The 12,503-nt window shown below is 40.1% G+C and overlaps 1 protein-coding gene across 11 annotated transcripts in view; it reads left to right on the top strand.

Annotated features, from left to right (window-relative positions):
• LOC115811073 (calcium-activated potassium channel subunit alpha-1) overlaps positions 1-12,503 on the top strand; it is an 88,685-nt gene that overhangs the window by 14,625 nt on the left and 61,557 nt on the right. For all 11 annotated transcript variants that reach the window (XR_004025274.1, XM_030773102.1, XM_030773106.1 and 8 more), the window contains exon 2: positions 767-934. Coding sequence is in view for 10 of the 11 variants with exons in the window: in XM_030773102.1 (XP_030628962.1) it covers positions 767-934 (168 nt within the window). In the remaining variant the exon portion in view is untranslated. The remainder of the gene's footprint in view (positions 1-766; positions 935-12,503) is intronic.

The raw sequence follows: 12,503 nt of genomic DNA, 5'->3' as shown, positions 1-12,503 counted from the left end.
TTTAGGGAGTGAGCGTGGTGAATTCGAAGACTCTGTCTGACCCTGGATGACAAGAGAACACATCTCCACTTCCCCTCCTTCTTCTCCTCCTGCACACACCTGCCTACTGAATTGTCCCCTGAGTGGGTGCGTCTAACCCAGGCCTCCTGTCAGAATTTCCTGCTCGGTGAACCGTACCTGTCCCAGTGGGCAGTCCATGCTCAGCAGGCCACTGGAGATACCTGCTCCAGGCTTTGCTCAGGGCTGGGAGCTACCTCTGCACAAGACTTCCCTTGCTTCCTCTGTCATTTCTCAAGGTTTTTTTTACACACTCAAGAAAGTCAAAGGACAGAAAATGGAAACAAATGTGATAAATAAAGCAAACTAAAACCCATACATACTCAGTTTCTCATTCTTACCGGAAAACATGGTATGGTAAAGATTGAGAGCTCATTTATGTTTAACCATTGTTTTTTTATTTATTTATTTTTGTCATCATCCACACTTAAAGAAATGTTTGCTCGTGTCAGGGGAACAAGACTAATGCACATTTTCACATTGATCACTGTATATTTGATTTTTTTTTTCTTTCCAACTAAAGCCTGTATACCAAAGTGTCTAAAATTTGATGTAAGTATACAAGCTGGGTACAGAACCAACTGAATGAAGGTGTGATACACTAATCTGGTTTTTAAAAGCATTACACATCTCTGATTGTGTTTAAAATAACCATTTGGTCAGAAAATTTAGGACATGTTTCATACGGTGTCTCTCTCTCTCTTTTCAGGATGCACAGAGGGTCAGTAATCCTGGGGGACAGTCGGAGGGCGGGGTTAAGAGTGGGGGGGATGAGAAGGAGGCGGACTCCGCTGCCAGTGAGGTGGGCTGGATGACCTCTGTGAAAGACTGGGCAGGGGTGATGATCTCTGCCCAAACTCTGACTGGACGGGTTCTGGTGAGTACCTCTTGGAGCGAGGCCATACCCAGTTTAACTAGCAGTTGTGATAGAACGTCCACACCGCAATTCAGCTGTCAAACACAGCTCAAGCCTTTAGTACTGGCACCATACTGTTTTTGCACATTTTCTGAACAGCAGCAATAAAGTACATTTATGATGTTACTGATACTGCACAAGCTAAAATGTTAGCATGTCCTAAAGGTCTACTTGTGTATGCTTAGGCTCAAATAAAGTGTATCTGGATTTCTTGGAAGAGCGAATCTTTTTTTTTTTAAATTATGTTTTGGATGATTGCTTGAGACTAGGACATATTTGCTGCTTTTGTGTTGTTTATATTTAAAAGCATTCAGCAAGATTTTCATTGAGATAAACTGTAACTACACTATGATTTTTGATTTGCTCATTGTGTATGATATCGCTTCATGAATAGACGTTAAATGTTGTTTGACTTGTAATTCCAGATGATGTACTCACACAGTGTAATGGTGTCATCGCCAACACTCTCTGATTGAGGGAAAATGTAAAAGCATGCGCTGGGGTGACCTTTGACTTAGTGGCGTGGGATTTGAGGAGGTGCATTAACATTACAAGATGACCATAATTCCTTTAGCACTCAGTAAATACTGTTTACATTGGTTGGCAGAACGGGTTGCCAAGACATCACTGACTGTTGGAGTCACATGGGGATACCATGTTGTTTTATTCCATTATTCTCATTATACTGTACAGCATGATTAAGAGAAAAGTTAACAGCGTCAGATTAAGGTTGTACCATGTTGTCTAACATTCGGCTATCAGCTGTTGGGTGATGGTAGAGAGAGATGCTCTTTCTTGGCCTTTAAAATGGCAAAAGAGTCTCTGATTCTGGTCAACAGTTGACAACACTGGAGAGCTGGCCGCAAATATTAGCCAGTATCACATAAGGTGTGGTTTTACTAGTTGCTCTAATTTTCTTTTCATTTTCAGTGATCAGAACTGAACTTTCCCACTGTTTCTTATTGACTGTGGGCTACAGAGCTGAAGTTCAGAGCTGACATTCGTTTGATGAGTATTGTTAAACGACTTTGCATGAACTAGCAGTGAACACCAACAATTATGTTCTGTCTAGGCCGTATGACTTTAAAGCGTTACTTTTAAAGAGGAGGATATGAGAGCTGGCAAGTCCTGTTTAATGGATGATATAACGAAAAATCAACAGCCTTCTCATTAATGCAGTTCTTCAACAGCACTAATTTAGCTCACATGCTCCTAATGTGCAGCATTTATAACCATGTCTCTTTTCCATGATTATCAACATGTTGTTTCAGTGTAGCGGCACCTAACTTTAGCTTAGCCCAGCTATGGATATGGATAAAGCTAAACTAGTTTGTGAGCAGAGAAGAGCTAACATACATCTTTTTCATAACGGGGACTTATTTTTCCAGGTTACTTGCCCTCTTATGAATGAAAATAAATGAATGGAACAAAAAGACAGATTAGAAAAGACAAAAATCAACTGCTGACATAATTAATCTGTCAGGAGCAACTGGTATCTCGTTAGCTCTTTGCTAACATTATGTTCTGGGTGTTGCTGAAACAAACATATGTTGGTTGGTTCCAAATTGACTGACTTCAATGGCAATTTTTCATAGGGTGCCATACAAAAACAATGAACAGCTCACAGGATGATTGGAAGGGAGCATTCAACACAGCGGTGAGATTAATTAATCCCAAAAATGGACCAATCGGCAACAGTAATGTTTAAAACTGCTTTCCAACCTTCACCGTAGGAATTGTTCTGGTCTGTTCTGATCTGTTCGTCTTGGTCCTGGAAATATACTTGGCAGGTTATAGTGCATCCCTTATATATCACTTTTTAGATATTTTCAGTTTTGTGCACATTTTATTTTTGTATTCATTATTTTAACCATAAACTCCAGCTTTTGAATGAAATTTTGATGTATTTTCTGCATGTATTTTGCATGTATTTTTTAAGATCAGAAAGTAAGCTCTAAGAACCAAAAGCCCCTGAACAAAGAATTTTTCTACATATCTTTCCTTGCAGCGTCATGCAAGCGGTGTTGTTATAAATATGGTTACTGACAGAATGTAAAATATTACAGTGTAGCTCACACCTAACCTAACTGGGCTCCCTGCTTTTTTTGGCCAGGTGTTTTGATGGAATGTTACAATGCTAGTCCAGAGCTATCTCTCTCTCTCTCTCTCTCTCTCTCTCTCTCTCTCTCTCTCTGTATTTGTGTATAGGTTGTGTGTGAGAGACAGACAGAAAGAGACAGAAAGTAAGTATGTGTCTGTGTGTGTGAGAGATAGAGAAAGAGAGAAAGAATGTATGTGTGTGTGTGTGAGACAGAAAGAGAGAGAGTGAGTGTGTTTGTGTGTGTGTATGAGAGAGAGATAGAGAGAGAGAGAGAGAGAGAAAGAGAATATGTGTGTGTGTATGTGTATGTGAGAGAGAGCGGGAGAATGTGTGTATGTGAGAGAGAGAGAGAGAGAGAGTGAGTATGTGTGTGTTCATGTGCAGTGACTGTGCAAAGGGATTTGTCTCTATATGCGTTCCTCAGTGTGGACTCTGTCCCAGCTGGACGCTGTGGGCTGCCCCAAACTCATCATGTTGCCTTAGACTTGTCTTCAGCTTCCCCTAAATCACCACTCTGCTTACCACTCACACTGGCACCAGCTTGTAATTGTGTGTGTGTGTGTGGGTGTATGTGTATTTATGTGCAAGAAAAGGACAGTATAATTTCTTTTTCCTAAACAAGCACATGTATGTTTATGGCCTAGTTTTATTTGGAGTCAGTGTATGTTCACTTTCTCTGTTGGTTAATATACTTTTATGAAGGTGTGTTTATTTATCCTTGGGCATTTATTTTAGTGTGTGTGTGTGTGTGTGTGTGGGCGATGACAGAGGGACCACTGCTCTCTGTAAGAGTTCCATGGACAGCTTAACAATAAAGACAGACAGATAGACAGACAGACACACACACACACACACACACACACATACACATAAAGCATCAGTATTTAGCTAGCCCGGGCGGTAACCATGACAACAGCAGCTTACCTCAACCGCAGCAGATGTGTATTCAGCATCAGCTTGCTTAGGGGACAAATTAAAGCGTATTTTAGTGACAGGCCGACTGTTTATTTTAGGTCTGAGAGTCCAAATGAATGAAAAGTGTCCTTGTGTAACTCGAGAGGTGAAGCTGATGCTATTGGGAGCCTTTGAGGGACAGGCAGGTATGTGTCAGAGGATAATGATCCCACACCTCCCTTTTTCTTTGTTTTTTTTTGTTTTGTTTTGTTGTTTTGTTTTTCTCTTGGGCTTGTCAGAGATGAAGCAGCGACTTGAGGTTATAGCGTTTAGGGGGATATGTCCCAGCGCTGCCTTGCTCTGAGAGCTTATTGGTCTAAAACAAATCTCCCTGTCATAGAGTGGTGTGGCCGTGACTGGGCCTGGTGGGAAATTTCGGTAGGTAATGTTCTCAAAGAAGGGATTTCTGTCTCCTGCCGCACTATGATCTGTCACTGACTCTCAGTCCTCATGCACTAAGATCATGTGACCCCGCTCTGTCTGTGCCTTGATGCACTTTGAATACACCACACGTCATAACTTATAAATCCATCTACAACTCTCTTAATGCTTCTTGTCTGGCATTCTAATTCATGACATAAGACTTAACAATAAACTTAAATATATATTGCTATATTTGTGATAAACAGCAACCTGACTACATACTGCATTATAAGGAGATTAACATGAAAGCTTATCAAAATGCAGTATATACCAGTGAGGGCCTATTGTGAGGCTAACTGATGCAGACAAAATGGTATATGTATTGAGGTGTATGTACTTTGTTCTTCCCTCCTGGCTGTACATTGAAAATAAATGCTATGTAATGAAACATAATCAGCAGGATATGAGACAGGGCCTACCATGGGTCTCCTTCATTGACCAAGGCTGTGAAGGCCTCTAGCAATAATTCTCACAGTCTCAGATTAAAATGGTCCTTTTTCTCCATTATGTAAATTTTTTTTGTCTTTTCTTGGCCTCTGCCCAAATCCATGGAAAGCAGTTGTGGAGAAAAGAGAAAAACTAAAAATAAAAAAGTCTATAGCAATGCATTATTTATGTAGGAAATTTGACTTTTGTTTTGGGATTACTTTTTTAAAGGAAATAAGAAGAGCAAAAAGGCATCGTATCTTATTTTTAAACAAATGACTTGCTGCCGAGACACAAAGAAAGCATATGCTATCCTTCAGTTTTATACAACTGAATAATTTCACGTCGAACAAACCCTCTGTTACTAACAGACAACAACTGTTTTATTGTCTTATGTTAGTGGTTAAACTCCCTGTGTCCTTAGGAAGTGACATTTAACCCTCTGCTGTTTGTTCTGGGGGCAACTGCAGGTCAAATGACGCTGGCCAAGAGTGGCTGTTCTAATAATGGTTTCCAGTGGCCAAGATGACTGCCCTTCTCTTTGAACACTGACCTCGTGCCAGTAAATTAGGGAGGCAGTGGATTTGTATACTGTTAATCATTGTCATAAGCGAGACCTTGGTCCACCTGAATGGAGGTACATTGCTCTAAAGTCACACCATTAATTACCCATGAAGTAAGAGTCTATCAAGTGCATTGATCTTGGCACTGGAGGTGTTGCATTGATTGAATAGGGCATAGTGAATGTAGTACATCTCACAGAATGCTTAAGCTACTTGAGCCATGTCTGAAAAAGGGAAATTTTAACACAAGGAGACCTTTCAGCCCCTCCTTCTGAGAAGTGTAACGTGAGTCAGGGTTCCTTGAAAAGAATCTGTTTGTTATATGGGTGTTTGTGTCAGCAGTCGAAAAGGCGTCAGTCCTGTAATAAATGCCAGATCATCTCTGTAATGATCACTCAGTTACCTGCACGAAGACATCACTGCCAGCTATTTCAGGCTAATCATATTATTAATTCATCGACTCTGCAGGTTAGAAGTCGACTGCTTAGCAAAGGCATCTTCGCTAATGTGTAATATAGGGTCTTAAAGATGATATCCCACTCAAAACAAAAAAAAAAAGCAAGAAACAGGAAAATAGAAAAAAAAAGTGATACTCTCATACAGAGTCTATTGCAGTGGGTGCTAAACCCCAGTCAGAGTATGTCTCTTAACAAAGTCAAGTAAGCATTCACAGAAAATGAAGAATGATTTATGAACATGTTTGTGCGGTACCTAAAAACGACAATTCATGTTCTAGTAGACATATGAAATGCTTAATTTAGTGTGTAATCCTATCCACTTATTCATGATACAAGCTGCACTTCATGGTAGGGAAACTTCAGTCATAGACTAGCATTATTTTAAGTAAGGATGTGAGTTCAATCATTACACATAGCTGTGGATTTCATTTGTGATGGTGCCGTTGAACAGTGGGACTATGACTGCAGTGATACACACAGCTCATGAAGGAAAAGAAAATGACAGTACTGTTTTTTTTCTTTTCTTTTGAGAACAAAAAATGAGCCACATTCACTATGTTTTCTGTATGCAATACAGTTAGTCACGTACCAATACATATCTTTTAGAAGGGAACAATTAGGCTACTGCAAGAGGACTGCTGCCAAAAGTGAATGAAATTAAATGAAATGGAATTCCTTGTTCATTGTGTGTTTTCTCTCCCTCTCTCTGTCTATACACACACACACACACACACACACACACACACACACACACACACACACACACAATGAACAAGGATTTCCCTTTCATTCAGTCTAAAGTCTTGCTTTAATGCTGTGTATCCCAAAGCATTACATAGTAACTCACCAAATATTCTATATTATTCTAGTGGTTTGACCATCCATTGTGGAGTTTTCCACTGTCGTTTGGCAGCTGTGGAAGAAAAACACACAACACCCACAGTGAACAATATTGAGTAAGTGGGTGTGTGTGTGTGAGTGAGCAGGCGAGAGAGAGAGAGAGAGGGGGGGAGAGAGAGAGAGAGAGAATGAGAGCTTACATACTGTAAGTGTGTGTGTGTCAGACCTCTCCCACCGTTCCCTTCATGGCTGCCCAGCCCTCACAGTGACACCAGTCTTAGCCACCTGGTTATTTTAGGGATTCATGGCAGCTGCATGCTGTTGTCTCAGAACGATCGAGCCAGAGGAAACACGCCTGTGTGGCGGAGAAGAGCCACGATGGGCCAGGGAGCTGGGATTAGAATTCTATTCTTTTGTTGTTACGACCTTCACGCTGTCACAAGAGACCTGGAATCACCTGGTCCACAATTTCTGTGTTTGTGTGTGTGTGTGTATGTGTGTGTGTGTGCGTGTGTGTGTGTGAAGCCAGATATTCTCCTTGTGAGATCTGGTCTCTCATTAGTTAAACAGTCACTAGGGGTGGGGCAGGGCATATGTCTTTAGGAGTTAATTTGTTTTCGGCAGCAAAATTGTAAACAACGCGTCTGGTCGCAGACATTTTGCCCAAAGCTGTTACAATAACAAAATTTAATAAGCAAAACAGTTGATATTCATACTCAAATTGTATTAAAATTTTACTGTTGACATTTTTCTCAGTTAAAAATCATTTCCATGAGCTGGATTGTATCATTTAATACTGGGTTCTTAAGAACAGCTAATTAACCACTGGAAAGAACTTTTTCTTATTGTCGTTGTGGGAAAACGCAGAGGAAACCTTGTCATTCTTGGAAACATCCTTTTGAAGGATTGTGGATTGTTCTTGTGTGACGTACCTCAAAAAAATGCAACTGACTTTAAAAATATATTTTATATATATATACGCAGAAACACACACACACACACACACACACACACACTGTGTGTATATATATATATATATGTGTGTGTGTGTGTGTGTGTGTGTGTGTGTGTGTATATACACATATACATACATACATACATATATATACATATGTGTGTGTGTGTGTGTGTGTGTGTGTGTGTGTGTACATATACTACACATACATACATACATACATAAATGGGTGATTTCCTCTCTTTAAACATGAATATGATTACCATTCAGTGCATGAAGACTAAAAAACAAAATTGTGCTGCCAAAAAAAAAAAAAAAGGCACATATCTTTTCCCAGAACTGTGAATCATCATGTACACGCAGCTCTGCCTAAGCAGAGGACCAGGCTAATTTCATTGATCTACACCAATGCTACTGTTTGTAATACAAAACAGCACTTTTACACAGAGCAGAGGAAACATAATAGGCGCCTTTAATCTCTGATTGATTTTCAGCACAAGTGCATGCATGCTAATGCAAAGTTTCGCTCCCTTTCTCACAAAGAAAGGGGTTTTTCCTGCCGCTGATGAAAAGCGAGATCGCTCTTTAAGATAAGATTTTCTAGATTTCTTTTAAGTTCGAGGACATGCAGTCACTTGGGCTTGCAGTTTAAGCTGCTAAAATGTCTAAAGGGCACTAGGGTTAGGGTTCTTGTTTGCACAAAGCCTAGCTAGTTTTAACAGATAAAACTATTTATTCAGTCAGGTGAGGAGTGCAGTGTGTAAGATATCATTTTGCTTTCCTTTATAATATTATGTTTATAAGGTTTATAATTTTATGTTACGGTATTTATTGGTCACATGATTAATGTTTTTTATGTTTTAGATCAAATCTACTAGTCACTCAACATATTCATCAGTAGTGTCACTTTTAATAGACTCTGTTCCATCCTCAGGGTTTGGATCTGATTATCTGGACCCTGCTCAGCTGAACGTGAATAAGTCACATCAGTCATTTGGTCATTCATCTCTATGTATGTGGTCTGGCCTTAGCCACACACACACACGCACACACACACACACACTCTCTCTCACGGTAAAAACACTTGTAAAGGGCTCATACTTTGCTCTGATTTAGTGGTTAATCACACTCATTAATCTTAACTCTGCTACTGCTTGTGTCAAAGTCACAAGTTTCTAACTGTGACTTGCGGCTCTTATTTCCAGCCTGGTCTCAGATAGAAAGAAACATGCAGAAGTGTAGTGAAACAGAAACTTGAGTAACAAGATGAAGGCTAAACACATACAGGGGTGTCTTGTTTCTAAGTGCTTCTGTAGCTGGCACGGACTGCAATCCTGTGTACATTTGACATGAATGGAATCCTATACGATAAATAAGAGACATACAGAGAGACATACAAGTAACCCACACACACAGACACACACACACACACACACAGACACAAAACAAACATTTTATGCTCAGTTTAGACAAAATCTTTCTCTCCAGTGGTCTCAGTAGTTTTGGAGCCGTTTTTAGATCAGCTTGGCTGAACTGGTCTAATCACAGTACTTTTGTCCAGAGAAAGAAAATGAACAAGAATAAACATATTCTCTGCTCAAAAACACACGTGCCATTCTAGAACTCAAAGCCACTCTTGCAGAACTTTAAAATCTAAAACAAAGTTTAAAGCACTACAAAATTTGAATGTCAGGTAATATTTACAGGTCAGCCTCTTTAATCTCAACCTAAAAATAATTTTATTAATTCACCAAGTGAATTAAACTGCCGTACTTGTTGTATTTTGGCAGAACTGGGGCCTGACTGAATAGAACGCGCAGTAATGGAGAAATGTGATCTTTGGAGTAACGTAGCACTGAGTGTGTTGATGAGAGTGGTGTAGTGTGGTTTTGAGGGTGGAGGTCATTTGGAGTGCAGGGCTATGTAAGGCTTTTGCTTCTTTAGCAGGAAGTACACACACACGTTGCGAGTACACATCCTGAAGGCTGGCAGCACAAAACAAGCAGTCCAGATGTCTCAGGAGTTTACCAGGTACCACAGGCTGTGTGTGTGCGTATGTGTGTGCATGTGCGTGTGTGTGTTTTGTCCACGTCTCGTGATAATGAGGTACTCGGGCATCTCAGGATAAGCTCTAACACGTTTCAGCTTGCTGACACCGTGGGTGTTACCTAACCCAGCCAGATGTGTACTTTTGTGCTAGCGACTGTCAGCATAGCTATTTAGTGCCAGTAACTGGCACTGCATGGGCTTGGTGTGAGCGACTCATGGAGCGTTGGTTTTGTGTTAGTGACTGACAGCACATTGTTTTTTTGTCGCATCCGGTTTTGATATGTCTGGTAGTCCTCTGTAGTCAAATAGAGAGTCTCACAATGCACAAAGAAAATCCCATTTAAAGGGCTTGTTTTTCAGTCTGTAGTTTCTGGTTCTGGTCAGACTGTCACAATAAATCCAAAACTGCAAAACTTTTGTATACAGTTTATTTCTTTCTGTCCCAAACACTGCTTTTAAGAGGTTAACGTTAAGCAGCAGTATCAACGACACTCTGGTCATTCTGATCCGTGTACATGTGCTGCGTTTCCTTAATTGAATCATTAATGGAAGAGTTCATGGGTTAAAGACTGGCCAAGTCATTCACACCTACCAAATTCCAGCTAATGCAAATTAACTTGGTAATGGGTTATTTCACATGAAAGCCAAATCTGTTCTGTACCCGCTCATGATGAAGCAAATGAATTAGAGTATTGCAGCAGGATGATCCATTACAGGTATAATATGACTATGGTGCAGAGACAGACTATCCAATGAACGTGATTGAGGATTCTAAAACATGTTTTCATTCATGTAGAATATCTTTATACAGTTTTCAGCCATAATGTAGACAACCCCAAATCTCTAAAAATTTACATAAAAATCCTAGTCCACAAGCAATATTCCAGTCAGAGATGCCGGTTGTTTTCCTTTCACAAACTTAAATCCATATATGACAACAAAACTGTGTCTTGACAAGGAACACAGATGCCAGTCAAGCAGACAGTGGTTTAATTTTAAACGAGGGCAGGACGTTAACTCCTGCATGTGCTACGTGAGGCCCCCTTGATGACGCTGTTGGGCCACAGCCACAGTCTCCCTTATTGGTCCTTTGTTATTTCAGTGGCAGCAATCAGTTAGAGATTATCCACGTCTCACTAATTATGCGCTGGTAGAATCTCACCTCATGCTAATCAAACTGCTAATGAACTCTTTCTTCACAGACTCATTCAAGAACCATTAAAAAAGGACACATGATGCAAAAGAGCTTGTTTTTTTTTATTTAGTTGATTTAGAAATATTCATTATGATTAATTCTCTAATTATCAATGGGCACAAATGGGACACATAACTTCAGTGGAGTCCAAATTCAAAAGGTTCAGATGTTTGGGTATATTTAGTGTTTCTATCATAAAAACTTCACATACCAAAATGGATGACATGAATTTGGGCCCGGTTCTGTCTCAGGCCCTATTCTGTTTAAGTGAGTGTCCCTTTTTTACGTCTGAATTGAGAAGTGTCTCATCCAAACCTCAAAGCTCTGCTGTCTGGTTAATGTCGCCTCGTTTCGGTTCCGCTTTACGCCAAACGTGGCCCACGCCTCAATAGGTGAATCACACCAGAGAAATCTTTTACACCCTCTTACAGGGGAGAAAAAAAGCCGTGGAGAAGATAATCTCCTCACATTGAGTGGATGAGGGAACAATCCTCTTTCCACTGAATGATTTTTTTTTTTCGCCTACACATGTTCACATAGCCATTCCTAGCGGAAAAGACAAAACACACCTCTACCATGTTCAGCATATTATACTGTTTTATTCAGTTAGCATCCTTGTGATGCAATGGTTGCATAACAGGGCAGCATGTGAATACACTGTCAGCTGCAGTCACAGTACTTTTCACCTGAATGACAGTTAGAACAGTTCCCAGTGTCCTTACGTTATTCACACTGATTGTGAAATGTTATGATGTCATGCTAAACCTCTTTCACAGCTATTACACAGTGGCAGAAAAAGCTCTTAGCAGACAATTAAAAGGTTCACAAGTCCAAACAGCTAATATTTGGGTATTATTTACTTAAGAGCTATCAGTCATGACTGGGTATATTAGTGATGGTAAATGCACTTATTTTGCTGAGTCATACGCTAAATGATGTCCTTCCTCTCTTTTTCTCCCTCTCTCTCTCTCTCTCTCTCTCTCTCTCTCTTTCTCTCTCTCTTTCTCTTTCTCCTCAGACCTGACTGACAGTGATGAAATATTGTATTGGCAGGGCCTGGTGTGTGGTGCGGTCCAGTTTAGAAATTCACATCCAAACTAAATTACTGAAGTTTGGCTAAACAAGGAATGAGAGCAAATCGAACTCACACTGAACCCAGCGATGAAATTTAATAGCAAACAAGCCGGAGCATCTCTGAGCCTGTGTGTGTATGTGTGTGTAAACACAGATATGTATTTTCTTACAGTTGTTTGTCAGGTAGCATACAGCGTTCTCCAGTGGCTTTACAGTGCGCTGTGGGTATGAATAATGGAAAATGAATGATGCAGACTGTGTGACCTCAGAGAGGAGATGCTCCAGAGATCAGCTTTGTCTCTTCATCCAGTTCTCAAAGTCTTTAAATATTCACCCTTAGAGTATGACAGCTCTCCTACCACCAAGAATCTGTTGGTACTGAATTATGATGTTAGTAAAATACTTTGTTGTGATATTGTGAATTAAATGAATCCCATGTTTTGCAAACTGGGAAAAAATTTCACACAGGAATTTTACTTTCCACCAGCTAAT

Source organism: Chanos chanos, chromosome 5, assembly GCF_902362185.1.
Source record: "Chanos chanos chromosome 5, fChaCha1.1, whole genome shotgun sequence".
Classification (NCBI taxonomy): domain Eukaryota; kingdom Metazoa; phylum Chordata; class Actinopteri; order Gonorynchiformes; family Chanidae; genus Chanos; species Chanos chanos.
The sequence above is the reverse complement of the archived record's forward strand: the minus strand, read 5'-3'. Positions and strand labels throughout refer to the sequence as shown.